Source organism: Lepidochelys kempii, chromosome 1 (assembly GCF_965140285.1).
Source record: "Lepidochelys kempii isolate rLepKem1 chromosome 1, rLepKem1.hap1, whole genome shotgun sequence".
Classification (NCBI taxonomy): domain Eukaryota; kingdom Metazoa; phylum Chordata; order Testudines; family Cheloniidae; genus Lepidochelys; species Lepidochelys kempii.
Window position 1 is genome coordinate 333,592,749 of NC_136380.1, and position 27,417 is coordinate 333,620,165.

At 41.3% G+C, this 27,417-nt stretch overlaps 1 protein-coding gene across 5 annotated transcripts in view; it reads right to left on the reverse strand.

Annotated features, from left to right (window-relative positions):
* PCLO (piccolo presynaptic cytomatrix protein) overlaps positions 1-27,417 on the reverse strand; it is a 514,652-nt gene that overhangs the window by 123,031 nt on the left and 364,204 nt on the right. For 4 of the 5 annotated variants that reach the window (XM_073328638.2, XM_073328636.2, XM_073328635.2 and 1 more), the window contains exon 10: positions 25,068-25,193. In XM_073328638.2, the coding sequence (XP_073184739.2) occupies positions 25,068-25,193 (126 nt within the window). Of the gene's footprint in view, positions 1-1,524; positions 1,675-25,067; positions 25,194-27,417 lie in introns of those variants that run through there. The other variant, XM_073328642.2, reaches the window with a different exon arrangement.

Sequence of the window (27,417 nt, forward strand, 5' to 3'; positions counted from 1 at the left end):
TGCCTTACAACAACATATTGTATTGACTGTATGTACACCAGGAAGGAGGCAGACATAAAACAAGTGTCTAGCGGCATCTGCACACTGTCTATCTGATACTTGTAGCTCGGGAAGAATAATTCATAACAGCCTAAGCTGTAGAGTAGAAGGTTCCCTAGAAAAAGCTTGCAGTTACACTGAGAATGACAAGACCCTACAAGAGTGCCCCAGTTCTTTTGTAAATCATAAAATCATAGAATATTAGGGTTGAAAGAGACCTCCGGAGGTCATCTAGTCCAACCCTGCTCAAAGCAGGATAAACACCAACTAAATCATTCCAGCTATGGCTTTGTCTAGCCGGCCCTTAAGAACCTCTATGGATGGAGATTCCACCGCCTCCCTAGGTAACCCATTCCAGTGTGTCACCACCCTCCTAGTGAAATAGTGTTTCCTAATATCCAACCTACACCTCCCCCACTGAAACTTGAGACCATTGCTTCTTGTTCTGTCATCTGCCACCACTGAGAACAGCCGAGCTCCATCCTCTTTGGAACCCCCCTTCGGGTAGTTGAAGGCTGCTATCAAATCCCCCCTCACTCTTCTCTTCTGCAGACTAAATAAATTCAGTTCCCTCAGCCTCTCCTCATAAGTCATGTGCCCCAGCCCCCTAATCATTTTTGTTGCCCTCCGCTGGACTCTCTCCAATTTGTCCACATCCCTTCCGTAGTGGGGGGACCAAAACTGGACACAATACTCTAGGTGTGGCCTCACCAGTGCTGAATAGGGGGGAATAATCACTTCTCTCAATCTGCTGGCAATGCTCCTACTAATACAGCCCAATATGCCGTTGGCCTTCTTGGCAACAAGGGCACGACTGCTGACTCATATCCAGCTTCTCATCCACTGTAATCCCCAGGTCCTCTTCTGCAGAACTGCTGCTTAGCCAGTCGGTCCCCAGCCTGTAGCGATGCCTGGGATTCTTCCTTCCTAAGTGCAGGACTCTGCACTTGTCCTTGTTGAACCTCATCAGATTTCTTTTGGCCCAATCCTCCATATTGTCTAGGTCACTCTGGACCCTATCCCTACCCTCCAGCATATCTACCTCTCTTCCCAGCTTAGTGTCATCTATGAACTTGCTGAGGGTGTAACTCATCCCATCACCCAGATCATTAATAAAGATGTTGAACAAAAATGCAGCCCTGGAAAACGAGGAACGAGCCTGAGTTAATGGCCTGCTCCAGTGCCTGCTGAATCCAACTGAAGCCTTGCCATTGACATAATGGACAACAGATCAGGTCCAAACACAACTCCTATGTTTTCAAACAAGGGTGCTTATCACTAGACACTAAATCCACAGATAGTCACCTAAACTGTGGCCTGAGTTTCAGGGGATCTGCCGCTCCCATTGATTTCACTGGGTGTTACACCTACTTAGCACCTCTGAAAATCAGTCCATTTGCTTATGTGCCTCAGTATGGATTTTGGTGGTTAACATTTAAACTCCCAAATTTGAAAGCATTGGACCAATATTTCACCTTTGTAGATTCAAGCTCAAACGTGAATTTTGGGTCACAAGGGGAAACCAGACTGATTCTCTCTCAACCGAAGCTTCAGGGGTATTTGACCACATGTCAGAGCTTCTGTATGATTTAGCACAGTTCAGAGTCTCTACTCAGGAGAGATGAAAGTCAGGGTCTGTAAGAAAGTGAAATAATCAGGCCTAAGTCACTCCTTACATAAAACCACTAACCTATTCCTTTTTCATTCAAAAGTAGCTGAGGTATCAAATTGTACTGAACTAAAATGAAAATTTTACATTTTCTAACCTCTAGAGAAAATTTAAGCAATAAAAACATTAATAACACAGGACTGAACAGAATCTCAATGGTGCTATGAATCATTAATAAAATAAATTAATAAAGGGTGGGGGGGTAGGACATAGAACAGCAGGAAAAAAATGCCAATAGAGACGGTAAACTTCCAAAAACATATTGAAGATAATAAAGGAATAATATTGCAAATAATATTTATCTAAAGAGAAAATGAGTTTTGGTAATTCCTAGAAATTGCTAAATTGTCTAACATTTATCATCAAAATAATTATCTCTAAAAATAAAGTGCCAGATTTATTTGGATTTTTACTAACTATAATAATCGATGCGCTGGGTGCCCTTGACAATGTTTTTTAAAAACACACTAATTGAACAGACCAGTCAATTCTCCCAGTTAATTCAAATAACTCAGCGACAACATGACAAGAACTGAAATTAACCAACCCCGCCACACACAATCTCCAGAGTTCCAGAGCACCACTACCAAGTTCTACCCAAAACTCATCTCCTCATGTGCAAAGGAAGAAAGCTGGGTCTACAGTGCATCTTGAAGAATTATAAACTCAGGTTGTAATGGATTCTGTCTTCATTTACACTCATACAATTTCACAAAAGCCAGTAGTTTGCACGTGTTTCTTTACAGACTAACAGTCATCATCAAGGGCTTGATCCAGCTCACATTGAATTCAGCGCCAGTTTTACAGATAGGGAGTATGTGCTGACCCTATTTTAGGTTGTGGCTTGAGTACCTGTCCTGTTGAGTGCAGTATCTAGTGCTTTGTGTATGGCCAGGTCTATTCTAGGAACTTTTGCCACTATAATAATTAGGGTTAGGGGTGTAATTCTTTACAACATTTTAATACCAGCAAAAAAACCCAGTGTAGATGCAGTTATACTGGCAAAAATGTCCTTTTGCTGGTATAGCTAATGTCATTCAGAGAACTGGTACAAGCCAGGCTGGCACAAGCATGCTTTCACTGATAAAAGCTGTGTCTCCACTAGGAATCTTTGCCGCTACAGTTATACCAAGATTGCTTCACCACTAAGCCCTTTCTTGAGTAGACTGGACCTGTCTCACTTTGAAACAGCATCTGGTTAAGCATAATTTGCAAACACTTCACAGCAGTCGGGCCCGATTATTCTGTTAGTTACGTCTGATCGGAACTGTTACATTGAAACCAGCATGTTCATAGACAATTTCATCCTTTCCCAGTTTTGCTAACATCTGACCTCCATTCTTTCTTAATGCTGGAGGGGACTACTTAAGTCAGTAGTAAATCTTCCTGAAATATAACTGATAACTACTACCCTTTACAATATAATTAAATATAACCATTTAGAAATGCTTAATTTAAAATACTTGAAACAAACACAGATAACGTGCCATTGGCTTCCTTAAACAAGTACAGTAAGACCCCGTTTATCCGATCCTCCATTATCCAGCTCTCTGTATTAACCGAGTAACCAGCGCACACAGATTCAGAAGCGGGTGATCTCTTCTGTCGCCGCTAGGTGGTGCGGCAGCCTCGTACTTTCCCATTCTCCAGATTATCTGAATTTTAGATTATCCGATTTAGCCCCAGTCCAATTAGATCAGACAAACGGGGTTCTGCTGTATATACATATTGAATTTAATATGCACTTTTGTCTATTATTTATCTCCACTAGGTGGCACCAAAATTTTCTACATGTGCTAAAATACAAATGTTTTTCTGTCTGTTTGTTGTATCCATTGTTTCTTTCCATCATATCTGTCCATCTACTGTATCTGTTCATTTGTCTGCATTTTTACACAGCACCCATTGCTGTAGCAGCTGAGTGTTTCCATGGTTCTTCCTTTAGAGACCTGTCTCCCCCTAAGATTACTGTGAAGTATTTTCTTTGCTTTCCTATTCTATTCTATTCTATTCTATTCTATATAGGCATTTACACCACGTTCATCATCGTAGTATCTGAGCACCTTCTAATAGTGCATTAAGGAACATAATTACACATCTGTAACATGTTGGTTGCTCTCTCATCCTCTTCCCAGAGAGAAAAGCACGTGGAGTGGAGGGTCTTGTTACAGTAGGGTGGTGTTGGGTTATTTTTTGTTTTGTTTGTTGTTGTTGTTGTTGTTAAATATACCTGTTGCTGTATGTTTATATTAGAGAAGTGAAGCTCAAAGAAATGTGCCTTGCACTTGGAGTAGAAAGTAGTGAGGTTTGTTATAGTCCTTGACCACCCCAGAGCAGGTTCTGTCTCCCAACCTTTACTCTTACTGTTCAGAGTTCAATTATGCCAAAGGACCAAAGTTGTTGACCACAGTCTTCATCCTCGAGCTTTAAGTAGTGTTTGAGGTATCCTGGGCCCAGGCCATGGAGTGCTTTGAAGATAAGGACCAAAATCATAAACTTGATTAGAAATTCAGGGGGAAGCCAGTATAGAGAGCAGAGGACACCTGTGATGTGCTCATGGCAGTCTGCATTGCTGAGGAGACATGGTGCCCTGTTTTGTACTAGTTGGGAGTTTTCTAGATGCTGAAGGTTTCATCCCCAAGTATATCTCATTGCGGTAGAGCAGCTGAGAGTGAAGAAAGTATGAATAACTGAGGCTAGTTCTTCATGTACCAGGATGGGATGGAGTCTCCTAGCCAGCTGGAGATAGTAGAAAGCATTATGTACAGCCACTGACAGGAGAACTCAGCATCAGTGAGGAATTCAAGACCACTCCAAGACTACAGACAGAATTGACCAATTGTGCCTTCAGTTAAAGGAGATAGCACTGTGGCTGCAAACTCCTCAACGTTCTTCCGTCTGCCCACCAGCATCACCTCTGTGTTGCTCTGGTGCAGCTTCAGACAGCTGTTCTTCATCCATGAGCTAATCACACCCAAGCTCAGGGCCATCTTGATGGTAGTGGTGTGGTTGTATGTGGTGAAGGACAGGTAGAGCTGTGTCTCATCTGAATATCGTTGACATTTGAGTTCGTGGTGTCTGATCAGTTCATCTAGTGGTTGCAGGTAGATGTGGAAAACGATCAGAGAAACAATTGAGCCTTGGGGATCCCCACAAGCAAGGGGTCTAATGGTGGAGGAGTAATCTTAGGTATGATTTTAATATTTGTAATATTACAAAAGAGATGCAGTTTCCCATCACTATGCTTTGGGTGTGTCCCTTCAGAAAGGGCTCAAACCATTTTAGTGCATTTCCCTGGACTTCTGTTACTTCTCTCAGGTGAGAGAGCAGTATCTCATGGTCAACAGTGTCAAACGCTAAGGAGAGGTCCAGGAGGATGAGAATAAATGTCTGTCCTCTACCCACTGACAGGTGGAGATCATCCATCAGTGCCACCAAAGCTGTTTCCGTTCCATGTCGTGGCCTAAATCCAGATTGTGCTGGTTCTAGAATGTTGGCTTCAGCTAGACGAGCTTGTGGTTGACCTTTGGCTAGCTTGTCTGTGTGTTTGCTCAGAAATGACAGGTTTGACACCTGGCGAAGTTGACAAGGGCTGAAGTATCCAGGGGGGTTTCTTCAGTGTAGATCAGACTATTGCATGTTTGAAGGAAGAAAGGAAGAGTCTCTCTGAATGAAATGTTGGTTATTTTGGTCAGGCATGGCACCAGTTGTTCATGATGCTCTTTCACAAGCCAGGAAGGGCACATGTCGATTCACAAGTCTGGGGTCAAAGTGTCCGGAATGTCTTACTGAGTACTAAATTCTGGAAATGCAGGTGGGCTGTTGATTGGTTGGTTGCTGGGTGCAGGTGGAGCAGAGTTGATCCATGCTGTTTGAGAAGGTTTCCCAAATGTGCATGATCTTTTTGGTGAAGTAGGATGATAGTTCTTCACATCATTTGGTGTTCAGCTCAGAGGCAGGTCATAAGCACTCAGGATTAGAGAAACAATTTAGCTCCCTGGATAGCTCATTGGGGTGGGATTTGGCAGCCCCAATGAAGCTAAGTACTTTCAGCTATTTCTATTATAATTAGAGGGGTCCCCTGCTTTGTAACTGATCACACAGCCTCTACAGTACCAAAGCTAGAGCCATCATTTCAGTAGAGCTAGCAGGCTGCTTGCAAGAATTGGAGATTAAATGAAAGGGGAGAAAAAGCCTCTTTCCTTCCTTTTATATTGTCTAAGAATAAAACGGATCCACCTGAACAACTGTCCTATTAGCATCAATCATGAAAGTGCCTCCCTGAGAGGTTTTCTGAGTCCATGGAGCCTTTTCATTCTTGCAATTTGTCTTTTCACAGCCATCCCAGTCTATCTGCTACTGCCAATCAGCCCCCACAGCTCCAGATTCAGACAATATCACCAGTAAGCTTGACATGGACTTTTCCTATAGTTAGACCCAAACCAATCCTTACTTCCACTTAACAATATGATCAGCAAATATATGAAGGATATGAAGCCATTGGACTGACTCATTTCACCCACTCTATGACATGACTAATTTAGCAAGCTAGATGCTGATGTACTGATTAATATCGCCTTCAATGACTCATTTCCTTTCACTGTGTATTTTTAAAGGTTAATTTCATGCCTTTCTGTTCAGCATATTATGTAGTAATGAAGAAATAAACACACTTGCTACACACTTAGATGATTGGTCAATGTTGCTAAATATAACTGTCACTGCACTTGGGATGATAAATACTACACCTCTAATTCTCCAGTGCAAGTAGATTCCAGCACACAGCAGAGACACTCTCTACATGTGGATATTATTGCTTTCCACCACCTTTCCGGGGCCAATTTGCTCCCACCACTAGTCTCCCATCAGCCTCCCAGCTGTTCCAATTTTTGCCTGCTGTGGTCAATTCCACCAGCCCAAGTTCAGGACAGTGGAGTATGTTCCAGTCACACTCCTTCCTGCCCCTGATATGCTCTAGGAATACCAGGGAGTGCAAGAACAGAGTAAGTAAGATAAATTTGGCACAAAAAGCAACAAGGTCAAGGATCTCACCCTTTGGTTTTTATCATCAAACTAGGCATATTATGCAGGTCACCCTACACACATATTATCTCACCCTACACACTACTCTTGCTGACCTTTTAAAGTTAGATAAGACTTTTTTTGTGAGTGAAATGTATGAAAAGCTGCTTTAAGTTCTGGTAAATTATGTACACAGGATTCTTCCATCCATTCTTTATATTATTTCCTCAATAAAGCATTGTTAGACATGGCCAGCCTTTGGTGAATCTACATTATCTTTAAATAAACTCTCTGCCACTTTCAGTACTCTTGTGTCCTTTTAATGATGAGGGTTCCCAGAATGTTTCCCAAGCAATGGTGATACATTCATATTTACTGACATTTTAGATCAAGATGTTACAAGAATTTGGAAGAGATTCAAGAGATTACAATCCTCGGGCTATCCATGTACAAAGGGACTATTGTTTTCTATGCCTCCTAGAAGACTCACTACTTTATTTCTTGCTGAACATGCCTTTTTCATGTCCCTTTACACTCCTTTGAAAATAAAAATAACAAATATAATGAGAGAGACAAGGTACACAGGGTAATATCTTTTATTGGACCAACTTATTGGTCCTTAGACCTGAAGAAGAACTCTGTATAGTTTTAAAATGTGTACCTTCCACCAACAGAAGCTGTTTCAATAAAAGATATTACCTCACCTACTTTGTTACAACACTGCAAACAAAAATAAACATAATGCTCATGAAAGCTCCCAGATTGACCACTCTAGAGAGGAAAGTCCTTTGTGTACCCACACATTAGAGTAGTAGGTTTCAGAGTAACAGCCATGTTAGTCTGTCTTCGCAAAAAGAAAAGGAGTACTTGTGGCACCTTAGAGACTAACCAATTTATTTGAGTATGAGCTTTCGTGAGCTACAGCTCACTTCATCGGATGAGTAGTAGTAGTTCTGGAAGATCACCCAACCCTCCCCTCTATTGTTCATCCAGCTCTGGCAGAATCACTTTAAGGACTACATAAGAACATAAGAATGGCCATACTGGGTCAGACCAAAGATCCATCTAGCCCAGTATCTTGCCTTCTGACAGTGGCCAATGCCAGGTTCCCCAGGGGGAATGAACAGAACATCAAATAATCATCAAACCAACCCCTGTTGCCCATTCCCAACTTCTGGAAAACAGAGGCTAGGGACACAGAGGCAGTAAATACGTGCCATTTCAAGACTCAGTACTTAGTCGGATATTGGTATCTCCATTTGTATTGCCAACAAGAATGCTCTCTATTGCAAACTGCAAAGGTGGTTTCCATAAGATGGATGCAAGTCCACCAGGGTGGCTTCTGTGAGGTGGATACCAGTCCACCAGGGACTGGATGATAGATAGATAGATAGATAGAATTAGATATATTATTAATTATTAATAAAATAATATGTATTTTAATCAGTGTTTTCTTGGTATTAGATACAAACTATATATTAGATTACTGAATTGCAGATTCACAGCACAATGATATGTGTGTTTGATTAGCGGACTACATTACCAACAAAAAAGAAGGATTTTTTTGGGGGGTGTATAAGGTTAGAAACTTTTTTTTCTCCACACCCACTCATCTCTTATCTAACTGTTATTTAAACTAGAATAGTCAGAAATCAAATGTTACACTCATTTTGCATTCTTGTTTCTTTGCTGACATCACCCTCATCCACAGCTGATTCCCACTGATTAAAACATATTATAATCAAATGTGAATAGTCAAACTCCTTACATTTCAAATATCTGCCATAGAGCAGCAATTTAAGAATTGACACTAGCGTGAAATACACAAAATGGTAAATATAGATTAATATGCTGTATTAATCAACATAGAAAATGTGCATTTGAAGTTAGGTGGTCCAAATTGAAAAGCTCTAAGGACAAATGTTCAAAATTGGTTTCCTAAATTCACCTAATTCCATATTTAGACACTTAAATAAATAGCCATACATTTTGACCAAAATGCACATCTAAAAACTCTTGCACCTGACCTAGCACAACAACTGACTATGTTGTACGATTTTTTTCCAGATTCTAAGATTGCTCAATCTTTAGTGCAGCCTCACAGATTACAGCAGGTTTGTTCACATTACAACTTCAATAGCATTTGAATGGCCACATTGCAATTTACCCAGTGCTATATTTGTCACACAACTTTCATTTAAAGAAAACAAACTGAATTAGCATTGCTGCCCCAGTGTGACTAATGTCTTCCACTTTAACTGGAAACAACTTTTTAAATTACAGCTTCATAATCAGCATTTGTGGCAATAATAGATGAAGATGGTGGATTTACATTAGTATAAGCAAGGGCAGAACTTGGCCTTTAGATAAAAAGAAACCAATACACATGGAGGGGCCCAAACATGAAAAGTGCTGAGAACCCTCAATTGCCACTCACTTCTATTTGGCATTGAAAATGCTCAGTGTGGCATTACACCCCATATTCTTCATAGAGATAGTGTTATGATATGATTGTGCCATAACTATGATGTATTTTGTGCAAGATGGGTCATGTGAGATATAGTTGGAAAGGTTATGATTTACTGAATATGTTTATCCTAGTTGTATGCATGTTTCATTTTTGTATCTAAAGTTAGGAATATTGGCTATGCATTTATTACAAATGTGTTTACACATGGGGAATGCCCACTAGGCAGAATGTAATCAGTCTAGATGTCTTGCTGGGAAGAGCCATTAGGGAAAACAACACGTCTTTGAAGATGCTAATCACCCACTGAGAAGTGTTCCTGGGGACACTACAAACAGCCTCTGAGTTATGACTGCAGGGTCAGGTGCCCAAGTCACCTGATACTGGACTCCATGATAATACTAGTATTTTTCCACTGACTGGGGTAGGAATCACACTGGGAGACAAAGGATTCCCACCATACGCAAAAACTATTTATGGCAGGGGAGTGACATCATTGTAGTTTGTTCTTCAATTTGTTCTTTAACTCCCCGCCTAAGAAAGAAGGCTTCTGGAAACACCTGAGAAACAAAGAGACTGAACTGTAGGAGAAGGGCTGAGCCGAGGCTAGAGGGTGTCTGGCCTTGGCTGGTGAAAGGAATATCTGGAGTTTTAAGCTGCAAGCAAGTCTCTGCAATCTGCCTAAAACATCATGTAGGGTGAGAATTTGCTACTTATAACCAATTTCTTTAGTATACAAATCTTAGATTGTGTTTTATTTGCTGGGTAATCTGCTTTGATCTGTTTGCTATCCCTTATAATCACTTAAAATCGATCATTTTTAGTTAATAAACTTGTTTTTGTTTTGTCTAAAACCCAGTGTGTGAAATTCATAACTGGAGGGCAAAAACATGTTGCATAACTCTCTCCACATTGAGGGAAGGGGTGAATTTCATGACTTACCCTGTACAATTTTCTGTGCAGCACAGGATAGTATAATTTTGGGTCTACCCTCTAGCGTGGGGGCATGCACTTGAGTACTGGAAATTCCTTAGCTGAGCCTTCCCGTACAGAGCTGATCGCTACCTGTATGTGTGCTGGTGAAGTGCAGTCTGAAGCCTGAGGGGGGGTTGGCTGGCTTGCCTCCACAATACCACGTAAAGGGAGTCCAGGCTGGTGGGTCAGGTGAGCTCAGTGGTACCCCAGTCCCAGGTGGCACCACGAAGAAGGGGGCAGAATCCATCACAATCATAGAATCATAGAATATTAGGGTTGAAATAGACCTCAGGAGGTCATCTAGTCCAATCCCCTGCTCAAACCAACACCAATTAAATCATCCCAGCCAGGGCTTTGTCAAGCTGGGCCTTAAAAACCTCTAAGAATGGAGATTCCACCACCTCCCTAGGTATCCCATTCCAGTGCTTCACCACCCTCCTAGTGAAATAGTGTTTCCTAATATCCAACCTAGACCTCTTCCACTGCAACTTGAGACCATTGTTTTTGTTCTGTCATCTGCCACCACTGAGAACAGCCGAGCTCCATCCTCTTTGGAACCCCCCTTCAGGTAGCTGAAGGTTGCTATCAAATCCCCCCCTCACTCTTCTCTTCTGCAGATTAAATAAGCCCAGTTCCCTCAGCCTCTCCTCATCAGTCATGTGCCCCAGCCCCCTGATCATTTTCGTTTCCCGCTGCTGGACTCTCTCGAATTGTCCACATCTCTTCTGTAGCGGGGGGACCAAATCTTGATGCAATACTCTAGGTGCAGCCTCACCAGTGCCAAATAGAGGGGAATAATCACTTCCCTTGATCTGCTGGCAATGCTCCTACTAATACAGCCCAATATGCCGTTGGCCTTCTTGGCAATGAGGGCACACTGCTGACTCATATCCAGCTTCTCATCGACTGTAATCCCCAGGTCCTTTTCTGCTGCTTAGCCAGTCGGTCCCCAGCCTGGAGCAGTGCATGGGATTCTTGGCACAGTGAGCAGGGTCATGTGCACAGCTTGTTGCTCTGAGATACTGGTGGTGATTTTAAGTGGGTTTTAAGTGTGTTGTCTAGAGAACAGTCAAAGTGATTACCAGTTTGTTATTTTCTGTTTGATTATTTTGGGCAAGGGGAGTAGGGACAGAACCCATCACATTCAGCAACTTCAGGTGTTACGCAGCATATTGCAGGTCAACCCCAAAGGGTCATACGTGAAGTGTTTCCTGTGACAACTGTGTTTTAAGAACAGTCTGGGCTTCAGTTATTGCACAGCAGGAGAGACACTATGCAAAGCATAAAGGGATGCACAGAAGAAGGTGGATGGAAGACTGCAAAGATGATCAAGATTCTGTATCCCTGTAGCAGGATCTAATTCCAAAATAGAGATGGAACTAAGTCATAATGATCATCTCTGGCCTTTCTCAAAGTTCTCTTTAATGTTGGTTTGGCCTATTACAGAGATAGGGACCAGAGGCCGAATTCCAATATGGTTCAGAATTTCCATAAAGTTCAGATGTAGGGTTCCTAGTTCAAGCTGTGATGGGACATTGGCCACTGACTGGCCTCTAAGGGGTTAACAGAGCCCTTGAGAGGCTGTGCAAGTGGCAACCAATAGGAGAAGGGCTATGAGGGACAGCCAGTAAGGATCTGGCAGGCCCATATAAGAAGAGCTGCAGGGCAGAGCCAGGCCAGTTACTCCCTGGAGCTGAAGGAGAGAGGACTGGCTGCCTGCCAAGAAGAACAAAGCTAGCACCCTGGACAGAGCATTGACAATAGCAAGGAGAGCTAGAGACAGCATCCGGCCAGCTACTGGGATTTGCAGGTTGAGGCCCTGAAGCAAGGAAGAAGAGGGTGCTGGTGCTGTGGAGAAGTGGCTGGACCATTGGCTGCAGTAGCCACTGGGAAAGTGGTGGGTCAGTTGGACTGCAGCACTTGCCCCCGGAAGACGGGAAGCACAGATCATGACATGGCCAGAGGGCTGTGTCATGAAAAGAATGAGGTGGTCCTTGGAGTGATGTGGCTCCAGGAGCAGAAGTGACAGCAGAGGCAAGGCACCATCCAGAGAGGGCATATCGACCTGCGGAGCTAATCCCCAGGACAGCCAGCAGGATGCCCCGTTACAAAGCCGATCTCTATACCCAGCAATATATAGTGGACAGTTTCAGAGTAGGAGTCGTGTTAGTCTGTATTCGCAAAAAGAAAAGGAGGATTTGTGGCACCTTAGAGACTAACTAATTTATTTGAGCATAAGCTTTCGTGAGCTACAGCTCACTTCATAAAATGCTCTATGTTTTTCAGCTATAGTTGTGCATTTCTTCAACATGTTGCTAACAAACAGGCCTATAGAGACTGTCCTTGTACTGCAGAAGCAGCATTATTTCAGTTTCATGCTCGTACTGCTATCAGTCTTGCTTTTGTCTGGGCGCATATTAACTGACTGTGTTGCTCTAGAGGCAATTGGTAAGCAGAGCAATGCCATTTAGGCACCAGTCCTTTCCAGGGAAATATATCATGAAAAGCCAGGCATGTTTCTCTGAGCTAACAAACAGGATCATCTACACATTGGCCTCCAAATGCCAACTCCCTTTTGCCCAGCACTCTTGGCTCTTGTAAACCTCAAGCAGATCTTGTTGTCTGGTCAACAGGAATTTGCTTTCCCAACACTTCTATGTGATCTCACAGTTAGGGGTTTTGTCCCTCGCTTCTCTTGGCAGTTGGAAGTCTTGTCCTAAACTATTCCCACTGTATCTGACAGACCAACAGACCAGGATTACCCAATGATTTGGAAATGTATTAACACAAAATATTTTTTCAACACAATGACCTATTAGCCTATGGAACCTATTCCCACAAGAAGTCATGGAGGCCAAGAATGTAGCAGGATTCAAAAAGGGATTATGCATTGATAACAAGAATAGCAGAGTTATAATAGTCATTATAAATAATTAAACAAGAATTTTGGAAGGGATATAAACCTGCAAGTTGGGGGATTAAGCCAACCTCTAAATGAGGGGTGGGCAAACTACGGCCAGCAGGCCACATCTGGCCCTCCAGCTGATTTAATCTGGCCTTCGAGCTCCTGCTGGGGAGCAAGGTCTGGGCCTTGCCCCGCTCCAGCTGGGGAGCGGGGTCGGGGTCCACTCCGTGCATGCGTGCTGCAGCTCCCAGAAACAGCGGAATGTCCCCCCTCCGGTTCCTATGTTTAGGGGCAGCCAGGGGGCTCTGCATGCTGCCCCCACTCCAAGCGCCACCCGCACAACTCCCATTGGCTGGGAACTGCAGAAAATGGGAGCTGTGGGGGTGGCACCTGCGGACGGGGGAGCTGCCTGACCATGCCTCTGCATAGAAGCCGGAGGGGAGACATGCTGCTGCTTCCGGGAACTGCTTGAGGTAAGCCGCCTGGAGCCTGCACCCCTGAGCCCCAACCCCCTGCCCCAACCCTGATCCCCATCCCACTCTCCGAATCCCTCGATCCCAGTCCAGAGCACCCTCCTTCATCCCAAACCCCTCATCCCCAGCCCCACCCCAGAGCCTACACCCCCAGCTGGAACCCTCACCCCGCCCCCCCCCCCGCACCTCAACCCCCTATCCCAGCCTGGAGCCCCCAGCCAGAGGCCTCATTTCTGGTCTACCCCAGATCCTGCACCCCCAGCCAGAGCCCTCACTCCCTTCTGCACCCCAACCCCAATTTTGTGAGCATTCATGGCCCGCCATACAATTTCATACCCAGATGTGGCCCTCAGGCCAAAAACTTTGCCCACTCCTGCGCTAAATAAACTCATCCTATGAAGCTGGTGGTATCTATCACTAGGGTGACCAGATAGCAAGTGTGAAAAATTGGGTCAGGGTGGAGGGTAATAGGCAGCTGTATAAAAAGCCCTGAATATTGGGTCTGTCCCTATAAAATCAGGACATCTGGTCACCCTACCTATCACTGCCAGAGATGGGATACTACACTAGATGGACGTCTGGTCTGACCTAGTCAGGAAATGCTATGTTTCAAAATTCATAATCATAATCATTACATTAAAAGCGGAGAGGCAATTTAGGTGTTGTAAAAAAAAATAAAGTATCTGCTCATAGGCAATGGTACTTTTAGAACCCAAGGAATATTTTTCACACTTCTCTTTGATATTTACTGGGACTTCTATCAATTATACCCACACAAATTACACCAGAATTTTCCCCTTGCATTATTAACATGTTGAAAATAAGAACATAAGAATGGCTATATTGGTCCATCTTGCCCAGTACAATAGAACCTCAGAATTACGAACACCAGAGTTATGAACTGACCAGTCAACCACACATCTCACTTGGAACTGGAAGTATACAATCAGGCAGCAGCGGGGACACACACACACACACAGAGCAAATACAATACAGTACTGTGTTAAATGTAAACTACTAAAAAATTAAAGGGAATTTTTTTTAAATTTGACAAGGTAAAGAAATTGTTTCTGTGCTCGTTCCATTAAGATGGTAAAAAGCAGCATTTTTCTTCTGCACAATAAAATTTCAAAGCTGTATTAAGTCAATGTTCAGTTGTAAACTTTTGAAAGAACAACCATGACGTTTTGTTCAGAATTACAAACATTTCAGAGTTATGAACAAACTCCATTCCTGAGGTGTTCATAACTCTGAAGTTTTACTGTATCCTGTTTGCCAACAGTGGCCAGTGCCAAATGTTTCAGAGGGAATGAACGGAACAGGACAATTATCGAGTGATCCATCCCTTCTCATCCAGTTCCAGCTTCTGGTACTCAGAGCATGGTGTTGCGTCCCTGACCATCTTGACTAATAGCCCTTGATGGACCTATCCTCTGTGAACTTATCTAATTCTTTTTTGAACCCTGTTATACTTTTGGCCTTCCCAGCATTCCCTGGCAACGAGTTCCAAACCATTCATGATTTTATATACATCTATCTAATCCCCTTACTCATCTGTTTTTGAAGATGAACTGTCCCAGTCTTTAATTTTGATTTTTGCCTCCTTTGATTTTTGGTAAACAGGTAAAAGCAAATATTTCAACTGCTTCTTTTTCATAAACAATTTTTTTAAAAAAACTGGTTTAATAAAAATGATGGTGTCAACCATGGAAAGAGGTTTTCTACTATACAAATACTGGAGGGGGGTGGTTAGCTATATTTTTTATTAGTCAATGACAAATTATTATTAAAAACAAAATTAGGTTAATAAAACAAATTGTCAGAGTAAATATGAGCCAAGTTCTTTATTTACCTTGAGCAAATTAAATACTCCAGATTTGATGTCCTCTGTATTGTGCTTTAGGAATAGAAATTTCTAAATTTCACACCATAGTATACATTTTGCAAATTGTTTCTCCAGATAAATAAATACTGCATTCCAGGAAGCAAGTTGCCTTTGCCCATCATGGACAAGATTCTGATCTCAGTTAGGCTGCTGTAAATCCAGGGTGACTTCATTTACTTTAGTGGACGGTTTCAGAGTAGCAGTCATGTTAGTCTGTATTCGCAAAAAGAAAAGACGTACTAGTGGCACCTTAGAGACTAACCAATTTATTTGAGCATAAGCTTTCGTGAGCTACAGCTCGCTTCATCGGATTTAGAGACTAACCAATTTATCTGAGCATAAGCTTTCATGAGCTTTCATCGGATGCATCCAATAAAGTGAGCTGTATCTCACGAAAGCTTATGCTCAAATAAATTGGTTAGTCTCTAAAGTGCCACTAGTACTCCTTTTCTTTTTACTTTAGTGGAGTTATTCTGGATTTACACTCGTATAATTACCATCAAAATCTGGCCATTATACAGCAATGGAGGTGGAGTACATGTCTTGCAGCAATTTGCTGCATCAATAACTCTCATAGTAGGAGTAAGTGTAAGAAGCCTACATCCTAGTAGCTGGTGGTGTGAAACATGTTGGCAAAAAAGAAAACTATAGGAATGACAAAATATCATCCTCCAAGGGACAGTTACAGGGGAAGAGAAGAAGAGGTAAATAAAGAAGAGGATACAATAAATATCTCCATAGAAAACAGATGTGCTGTTTTACACTGGAACACCATAACTCCAGACTTCTCTGTGGATCTTTCAAGAACTATTGAATAAAGTGGCTACATGCTGTTTGTTGGCCAGAAAACCATAAAATTGTCTACAGTTATAAATCTTAGGGATACTGTGCCTTTGAGAAGCCTAGAGTAATAACTAAAATGAAATGAACAACTATTCACTCTAGGCCACCCTTTCAATCAGCACTTTAATGCATTATCCCCCTCATTTTAAAGTTTAAATGTCTTCTACCATGTATGATATGCTATCTCAGATGAATTATTAATCTCATCCAGAAACTGCCTGGGGTTCCATACATATTACAATTAGTTTGCAATAAAATATGATAATCCAGCTCTGAGGTGGCATTTGGCATTCTTATCCTGGCATTTTTTTAAAATCCAAAGCAGTTATTTGTTCAGTAAAGGTAAAGATGTTGTGGGCATTCCTTGGAAATAGTAGAAGGCCCACACATTGCTGCTCTTGTCTTTAAACACTAGTTGATCACTTCAATTGTTTTCTATCTTCCCTTCTTATGTGTCATGATAATTGAAAGGAATGTGCTTAATTGTTGTGGCTGTCCATATGTTCATGTAAACTTTCTGGGCAAGAATTTGTGTATGAACAACTTTACTAGTTTTTCTGAATCATTTCCTGGGATGATTAAATTTTTAATAAACTTTGAAGCAGTAAAATTGCTTCTAACATTTCAAATTATACTAGCTGCCTTATTAGGCTAGAAATTATTAAAGAAAGCATTTGGGTATTAGCAAATGTTGAAGCTAATATTGTATCAGGATTTAATATAGTTGGATGCTAAATTCTGCTCTTGCATACATACATGTGGCTCCCATGGACTATCATGGGATTTACCTAAGAGTCTATGGGGTCAGAATTTGGCATCATAACCATATATCACTCAATGTAGTATAACAGAGAGCTTTTTACTAACACTGGAATATATTGTCTGATTGCAAGCTGACAGCTCAGACAGTAAAAGATCACCATACATTACTTTGTATTAATGGGATCAGAGTGAGTACTGGAGTTCTCTTTTTCATATTATTATAAAGTGTTCAGGAAGAGCATCAGTCCAAAGACTTCTCTGCATGGAAAGTTGGTGTGTGGCAGGTTGGGCTGTAAAATCTACAGTGCTCTTGCCTGCTACACACCAACTGTTTTGTGGACCCTGCGACTGCTCACTAAAAGTGCTGTAGTGCGCTTTGATGTACTGCTGTTTCAACAAGCTGTTTCAAGCAGCAGTAGATCAGAGCACACTTTGAAACTTGTAGTGAGCAGCAGTCAGTTAGTGTGAGGCAGGTTAGCACGCTATAGGTTTACATCTCACTTTGCTGCACACTAGCTCTCTATGTAGATAAGCGCTAACACAGCTTGATGTCTCAGTACATCAATTTGTTGCTCGTTTGAGACCTCTATTTCCCCCCTGCTGGGTATTATTTACTTTATTAAACACTCACTATTCATGGCTTCATAAGCAAAAGATGGAGCTCCTGCCTGGAAGAGTCAGATCCTGCAACCAATATGCATGGATGGATACACCATCCATCCAGAGTCATATTAAAGTCACCTATGTACATACAAGTGAATGGGCCTCTGTAGAGATATATACATGGAGTCAATTGCAGGACCGGGGCCTAAACTAAGATATTCCTAGTGATTATTGCAAACTATAGTTTAATAAGTCCCTGAAATGCAATGAAAATAAGAACTGGGCTCAAAGGGAAATGGAAGTTCTCAGAACCTACCAGGATTTGGCCCTTACACTTTTTTATACTCTTCTTGTATTCTCTTCTTTTGATTTAAATATAATTATATTATCCTATACCACTGGTCTATAGAGTTCCTGTCTCTTACCCTCCACCCACACCTCGTGTAAACTTTATAAAGGATATAACACATGCAGAGTTAAAGCATGCATCACATCATGTATCCATTAGAAAGTGTGCACCCTGATATCAATTGATAAGGCCAAATTTTTCAAATGAGTTTGTTAATGTATCTTATACTCTAGTCTTTATTTATCTGTCAGGAAGGAATTACATTTTACAATCACACTGTTTTTAGCCTCCCACCGAAAACCAGGCTATGAGTACAATTTCAAAAGAGTATCAATGTTAAGCATTGATAATTTGAAGCAGTTTGAAGCTTATGCTCAAATAAATTTGTTAGTCTCTAAGGCGCCACAAGTACTCCATATCTTCTTTAAGTATAGCCAATACACTACACCAGTAGTCAAAATGATCTAACTATGTGTAAGCGGACTGTTGCCCCCTTACTAACATTCAGTGGGGGTGTTTTAGTTGCTAGCTCCCAGTACTAAAAAGGGGGAAGGGTTGATGGGGAATCAGGACCCTGAGACTGACGGTCCCCAGGAACAATGGGGAGAGGCCAATGCTCCAGGTCAGCCTGAATGACAGGGCAGGCAGGCTAATCAGGGAGTCAGGAAGCCAGGGAGGTACTGTCCTCCATGTCAGACAAAGTGGGGCCGAGCTAAGGAGAAAGCAGGGGCCCAAGCTGAGCTGGGGAGCAGAGCTGTGCCAGTTCCAGAGGGATCAGAAAAGCAGCCCAGAGAGAGCAGACCCTGTCCTGGGAGCAGAGCTGCAGCCCCAAAGCTAGAGGCACAGTCCAGAGAGAACAGACTTGACCTGGGAGCAGAGCTGCAGCAACCAGAGCCAGAGGGGCCAGAAAAGCAGCCGAGGAAGCAGGTCAATGCTGGGAGCAGAGTCACAGAAGCAGCCTGCAGAGCAGACCTGTCCTGGGAGCAGAGCTGTAGCAACCAGAGGCAGTGGGGCCAAAAAAGTAGCCCAGGGAGCTGGAGGCAGAGCAGCAGCAGCAGCAGCCGTGCAGAGACAGAGTGGTGGACCTGGGGCTGGAGCAGTCCGGAGCTGGCTGCGGTGAGCAGCTGTGGAGAGCGAGGGGGAGCCTGGGCAGTGGGCCCAGCAGAGGGAGATGCTTCAGCCAAGAGGCTCTGCAGGCCAGGCGTGGATTGTAACCCTGACAGGGTGGGGGCGACACTGGAAAGAAGGGTCCTACCACTTAGAGCCTGAGAGTGTGTGGCTACCACCAGAGCAAGTGTCCAACCCACAGCATCCCTACAGCACAGCCAGGGCCGGAGAAGGAGGCCTGGGACTTACAAGGAACAGACTGTGAACTGCCCTGACATTCCAGAGATGCTGTTTGTGATGTTCCCTGCCACAGAGCAGGGTGATGTGTTTCCTTTAACCTTTCCCATTTTGCCTTATTCTTTTAAAAATTAATTGTTGATTAAATAACTTGCATTTGCTTTAACTTGTATGTAATGGTCAGTGGGTCAGAGAAGTGCCCAGGGCAGAGAGAGTACCCCAGAGTGGGGACACCCTAGCCCCTGTCCTAGGTGACCACAGCAGGGTTGGGGGTTGAGCCCCCCAGGAATCCTGGGCCTAGACTTGTTGGGGTTATGAGGACTCTGGAAGACAGGAGAGTGGAAGGGGAGGCCACTGGGTAAAAGAAGTGGGAGCAAGGACTCAGATCCTTTCGCTAGCCCACTTCACCAGGGTAGTGCAGAAGCCAGGAAAGTTCCCCACAATAGCAGGACTATTCCCCTGCTTACATAAGCAGAAAGTTTGAAGTGGCAGTATCTATCCAGTTTTAAGATACCAGGCTTTAAAGTTAGACACTAATCAGAATGACGAGTCAGGGTAATGTGGTGACTTTTAACTTAAAAACAGTTTGTACATTTTTTCATCTAACTGTTTAGAAATATTCTCTTTTGCCTTCAAATAAACCTAGTGATTTTCATGCCAAAACCAACCTTCCTAGCCAAAATTGCAAGGGTGATAAATGTAGGCCTGATCATAGAACATGCTTGAAGCAATTTAAAGGAAATTCCTAATGCGGTTTTCTGAAAGTATTTATATGACTTTTCCCCTTTAATCTGTCTTTTAAGACATTCATTTTATATATTAATTTACATAATTTTACATAATTTTATAATATACTGTAACAACTGATAATGGAACTGGAAATATGAAAAAGTAATTTTATAATTACAGCAACATAAAATTAAGAAAAGAGGAATTGTCATGCCAGATCAGACCATTGTTTCATGTAGTTCAGCATCTTCTCTTGGTCAGTGGCATGTAGCAGATGTTTCAGAAGAAGGTGCAAGAAACCCTGAAATGGGCAATTATGGAATAACTAGCTCATGGAAGAAGTTTCTTCCTAAGTCCTCTCAGTGAGTGATTGCCTTAAGTTGAGCCATTTTAGAAATGTCTTTGTTTTTCTCCACTTCCTATCTCTCTGATCTTGAGATACATAGGAAACATAAAAAGAACAGGAGTACTTGTGGCACCTTAGAGACAAACAAATTAATTACACATATTGAATCTATTTCCTTACGTTAAGTATCCTCACACCTTCTTGTCAACTGTCTAAATGGGCCATCTTGATTATCACTACAAATATTTTTTTCTCCTGCTGATAATAGCTCATCTTTACTAATTAGCTTCTCACAGTTTGTATGGTAACTTCCAACTTATCTGTATGTGTGTATATATATATCTTACTATATGTTCCATTCTCTGCATCCGATGAAGTGAGCTGTAGCTCACGAAAGCTTATGCTCTAATACATTTGTTAGTCGCTAAGGTGCCACAAGTACTCCTGTTCTTTTTCGGATACAGACTAACACGGCTGCTACTCTGAAACCTGTCATAGGAAACATATTTGACCTGGACTCCAAATTAGTCTTTGGGAAAGATGGATCTCAGCAAAATTGTTCTATAAATTGCACAAATACATGGCTTGCTGCTTCTCAGCCTATTAATAGCAGCAGTTTGTATTACCTTCTATCACAGGGCGTGCTACAGAAAGCAAAACAATGGCACTTCAGTTTCATAGTTAAACTCACTCTGTAAAAGCTTTTGGAAAAAATGACTGTGTCCATAACCCAGAAAGATGCTTTTTTAAAAAAAAGATGCTTTTTTGCCCTGCATTTTATAATTAAGAATACACCAGGGTGATTTTAATGTAGATTTTCCTCTTTAAAAAAAAAAAAAACTTTGTTGTACAGTGACTCTGGAATGATCCTGCTCTCAATTCACTCAAGTAAGGCTATTCAGAGGTAGTAACTGATTGTGTATTCCTCGTTTTCTGGGTGCCTGACCTGAGACCATGGCATATGATTTGCAGAAGCTTTGAGCACTCACAGCTGCCACTGAAGTCAATGAGAACTATTCTTTGAAAATATGAAGTGCTATAAAATGCTAAGGACTCTGAAAAATTCCTAAGTGTCTCAAATTGGACACCCAAAATTAGAAAACACTACTGATGTAAATATGTGTGCCTCAGTTCCCCATCTGTAAAATGGGGACAATACCACCCTATGAAGAACAGGGTATTCTCAATATAAATTAATTAATGTTTGTGAAGCACTCAGACACTAGAGTGATAAGCACCACAGAAAAGACCAGGAGGACATTAATAATTCTATCTCCATAGCAGGGTTTGAACTGTTTACAGTAAACAAAGCCTAAGGTCACACCTTGCACAATAAGGATAAAACAAAATATTGAATTAATTAACTGAGCACTGTCTATTATGTGCATGGAATGAAACTGGGGTCCTGTGGAAAAAATATTATGGGATCATGTAATTAAAGACTGTATCACAATACATATGCATGAGAGATGCTCAGGCAATCTTTGTTGGGCATTTCCTAATTTTTGAATGTTTGACTTTGCAATTTTAATAATTTTTGTGTTTGTAATATAGATATACATACATATAAATTGTAATTCTTTTTGTAAATCTTGTGACTGATCACTTTTCTCTCTTTCTTTTTTTATAATTAATACATTCAATAAGTATTATATGCACCCCTCAAAACAATAACAGGTGGAAGATTACTGAACTGTCTCTATCAACATGAAAGTGAGTTCAGACATGTGTCTATCAAACTGTGACAGTAGCCGCACTTGAAGGTTCAGTGGAATCAGCTTTCCACTTCCAGTTTCTGTGACACCAATGAATGATGAATCAGAGCTATTTTTGAACTCCTGGAGCAATTCAAGATGAGAGAACCCAGAAAGACTGGCGTTTCCTAATCACTACTGCAGATACACCTAATAACATTAACAGATTCAAAAAGAACATACAAGCAAGATGCATTGTAATATACTGACTTGTGCATATATTCATCACTTTCTTCCACTGGAGGGAATTTCAGACCTGTTCCAGTACTTTCAGGTTCCTGCACCACAAGAGCTTATGGAAATATTGCTCTTTTGTAATGAGTGGAGGCCACATTCCTGGAAAGGCTGGTGAGTCATGATTTCTGTTCCTGATGACATTTGTGTATGCTTAATTGATGACTATGGAGTATGTACAATAATAGGCAGCCACGAATCATTACAGCACCAAAGTGAATCATGATTGCTATACAAATAGATTGCTGATCAAAGAGCATTAACATTTGCAAATAACCATATGCGTAAGATGTGCACCTCCCTTCTCATATGTGATGAGACAGAGAGACTGAAAAACATACAAGGCTAAGTTCTACTCTCAGGCACCAGTACCAGTAACTTTGTTGGACTAATTCTGGATCCACACTGTTCTACCAGCAAGCAGACGGTGACCCACAGACCTTACTACAAATCAAATACATATTAGCAGATTTAGAAGTTCAGAAAACAAAATCAGCATTAGCCACATGTACACCTGACCAAGAAATGCAATCGTAGCAGAGCCAGATAGTCTCTGCAGATGAACAATAACCTTTTAAAACAACATAAAAAGTCACTTGGCAGTAATTGTAAGATGGAGCAAGATATATTTTCAGCAAGTTACGATGAATGGGAGGTGTATCGAGTGGGTGGGCATACCCTACTAGAATGCTCATTTTGACCCTGATAGGGAATAGATTACTCAGTAGCAGTGAAACTATATTTCCGTGCTGTTCCAAGGGCTGCATTCTGTTCTCAGCAATAGTGACACAAATGCAGTGTAACTCCATTGATTCTGAGGGAGTTATGTCTGAGTTATGCTGCTATAACTGAGTCCAGAACTGAGCTATTAAGGTCAATTTAAAATATGGCTGTTCCGATGATGCAGAGGGAAAGGGAAAAGAGGAGATAACTATTTCATTAATCTGTTCATCTAGCCATGGCAATGACACACAGTGGTAATGACAGGAGAATTCAGATGACCAGTCACTTGGTTGGACACTGTCTGCTGGACATAGTAAATTCAAACTTCTCCCTAACACAGCTGAAAACATCAATTAATGATATGTCAGGAGCTATTTTAGAACTCTATTCCAATAGCTGTTCACAGCAAAAGAGCCCAGAAGGCTAGTTTTCTGCTCAGCACAGTGAGTGGATTTTCACTCATTAAGTGCCTCTCCTGATTCCCAAAACACTCCATATTGTGGGCAATATTGCATTGTTGCTTCCTAATCATCCTCTGGATTTCCAAAACCCATTTAGTTAAGGAAATAGGCACTTCAGTCATATCTATGAAAGACCATTTTTTATGGGTGGAAGGTGTAAATATTTGTGGGGAAACATGAACAAAGGTAGGGCCAGATACTTTAACATATATTCAGACTCAGGACTTGTCTACACAGCTGTACAGTTTGGACTACAGGGATCTGAGTAGCAGCACACATCAAAGTATTGCACTGTAACTCCGCATGCGGATGCTGTGGACATGAACTAAGAGGTTCCTAGTTCATATTAATGTAATCCTCTTCAACCAGTAGTCCGATCTGTAGACATGTACCTTATTCCATGACTAAGCCATTGAATGCAATGGAACCACATGCTGAATCAGGCACTAATTCAATATATCAATGGCAGAATCAGGCCCTTAGTAAAAACAAAGAGAACATTTTTTTGTCACTGAGCAATTCCCTCATTAATCTTTAAATTTACTTTGAAAATAGAACCTTTGCCTTATTTACGGCCTACAAAGTATTATTGACAAAGAAAATAACAAGCATTTTAAAACCAAAAGGTACAACAACAAATTTGGGTTAAATTCTATTCTTGGTTATTCCCAGAGCGTATTGAGATGATTCTTTTTGTAAATACATTCTCTGCTCAGTTTACATGTTTGCAAAATGATTGTGAATCAATCCTGATTCCTGCAAATATATTTGTTGTTCATGTACCAAAAAGTTTATGTGAACAAATTTCAATCTGTTGGGAAAGGAGGGTGTCGAGAAGGGCTCACTTTGACTATTCAGTCTTCTTTATTTGTGGTCCTTTTTCTGCTCTGGATGACTGATTTTATTTTAAACAGAACAACAACAAATGATGATGAATTCAGAGAAGGGAACTCTTGTCCAAACATGAACATTGTTTGCAGATGAATTCAGGTACTCATATGAAGAACAGCCATTCCTCAATTGTTTGTAAGAAGAAACGCCCATTTATGGGAATGTTCAAAGAGAGTGTAATAAGCGGTAAGAACATTGTCAAACTAAACACAGAATTCAAACAAATATTTGCAAGTACTGTTTTGAACTCCTGAAACTATATCAGTATATTATGTACAGGATGTACTGGCAGTGGCGGGGGTGTCAAAATCAAGGCCAAATCTTTCTCCATTCTGTCGTATACATTCTCCACTGGTGTAGGGGACATTAAAGGATCTTCCACCAGGATCTGATCATTGAACAGTCCAAATGCTGCTTTAAGTCTCATTGGAGAGGGGTTTGGGCCTAGAACTGGGGAGCTGTAATTGACTCCCTGATGCCTTCCACCCTGCCTTTGCACTGAATGCTGCCCTGGAGAAAGAATGAATGTAGCCCACAAATCATGCAATAGAACATTCCTTGGGTGCCAGTTTTTGATGAGACCTTTATCTTACCTTCCATCAGCTTCCCTGTCTGCTCTGCATTGCCCCCGGGAAGGATCTTGGCAATGTAGGCTCCAATTTCTCCATTGTTCCCTGGAATTTCTTTCCCACCTACAACTCGGATTCCCAGTCCATTGCCTGCAATCAAAAGAAAGAAACAACTGGGTATGGGCAGAGACAGAAATATTGGATATTTGTCTGAAGAGAAGTGAGGACAGAAGACACATCACAAGCTACGTAAAGGAAAACAAACACCTACAGCAGCTTCTGAACTTGAGCATGGAGATTAATTTTACTATCAAAACCACACTGCCCTTGCCAATAGAGAATTCCTCTAGTGGAAAGGGAACATGGGCCTGCTGAATTCACAAAAGGAGAGGCTCCCAACTCCCAAGGTGTTGGAGATACAGAGAAGGGCATCTCTAGCTCTGCGGAAATGGAAGCCATCTGCATGGGTGTCTCCTGTCTCCCTGGTGGATTCCCTCCCCATAACAGTATGGTTCAGTCACTTTGTAACTTAGGAAAAATGTTAGAGCATTATGGAAAAGTTCCCCAAGTTCCCCAGATGTAATTGCTGTATCACTGAAGCCACAGACCCAACCTCTCTCATAACACTAAAAATATACTCTAAAACCTACTCTGTGTACTTCTAATAACCACAACGTACTGCAAAATTGTTAATTAGGATGGCAGATATACGTACAACAATCCTTAATTTGAGACAGCAAATGCACTTAGTTTTATTACATATCTAAAAAAAATACATATAATTTAGATGAACACATGATAGCGGATCTTGCAAGAGTTTGTAAAGAGTGAGTGTGAGAGAACTGTGAACTGCAAATATACTGTCTTTGGAAGGTACTCTCACTTTTCTTACACATTTGCTTTTACATCAAAGAATATTATCAGAATATAAGAAATCTACAGTCATATGGTGTTGACTTTGGTGGTGATGTTAAGTAGAGTTGGGTGGGAAGTGGTTTTCCTGCCAAGTGACAGTTTTTAAGATTTCAAATATTTTTCTAGTCCTGAATCAGGATGGAAAGGTCAGGAAGGTCAAATTCTCAAAAATTTTGGCTAACTGATTGCCTGAAAGAAAAAAATAACCAGATTGGGTCAATCAAAACATTCTGATTATTTCAAAATGTTTCATTTCAATTTTGACCTTTTTAAATAAAATTAAATTTGTTTGAATTTTGAAACAAAAAGGCATTTCAACCTGGAACATGAAACTTTTTGTTTCCAAAATATCGAAACCTGATATTTTGACTATTTCTTCTTCTTCTTTTTCTTCCTTCTTCCTTTTTTTTTTTTTTTTTCCAAATCGGGATGTTCTGACCTTTTCCCACAAACAGTTTCAGTTCTGATGAATCTACATATTCTAACTAAACAAGCATTTCAACCCTTGGTAATTAATTCAGATAAAAATAGGATATTGTAGTAGATTGATGAATCTCTGCATCTAATGTTAAAATAATACTTGCTAACGTCTTAAAAGTTATTAAGTTGAACATAGTGGAATAGAATTTGATTATTTTCAGTAAGCAATAAACAAATCACAAAATCATCATTTTCAGAAAGTTGATAATACTCTGTAAAAACATTTAGGAGTTTGATGGAATTTAGCACCATTCTGGATTAGGTAGTATATTATTATTTTTTTTCTTTATATGAATGTATAGTAAAATAAAATGCATCAATCCCGTGCTCCTCTGTGAGTTTTACAGAAATTAAAGATTCAATCCTTAAAACAGATGAGTACTTCACATCAGGCAGGTTATGGGAACCATCTGTAACTTAATCAAGTGAAAATACACCACCCTTAAAGTCCACAGAAGCAAACAGATGGGCTTTGCAATGTGCCCTGAAGGGTCAATAGAGATGATCCCTTTCAGACCCTAACTGGGAGTAACTTCCAAAGCTGAAGGCCCTTACAGAGAACATCATGCCGGCAGCTCCCTCTCTTAAATCAAAGCTGTGGCAGCATAGCACAGGGAGAGAGGTCCTATCTCAAATAAACAGGCCTCAATCCATTTAAGCCATCTCAAATAAACAGGCCTCAAGCCATGTTATTTATTGCCCAGTGAATTCATGAGGGGTCACTCCACTGATGTCTATCAGCACTGGATCAGGACCATAGAGTTTTATGCATCAAAATCAACACCTTACATTTCACCCAGAAACATGCAGCCAGTGAAGATCCTCAAGTGCTGTTGTAAGGTGCTAGGGGTGGGACATCCACACTTAACCAGGGTTGTGAGGAAACTGGAATTTCCTTCCCGTGGAAAATTTTGGAATTCTGAAAATATTTTCATTCTGAACTGGAAAAAAAATTGGAAATGTGAAATTTTCTGCAGGA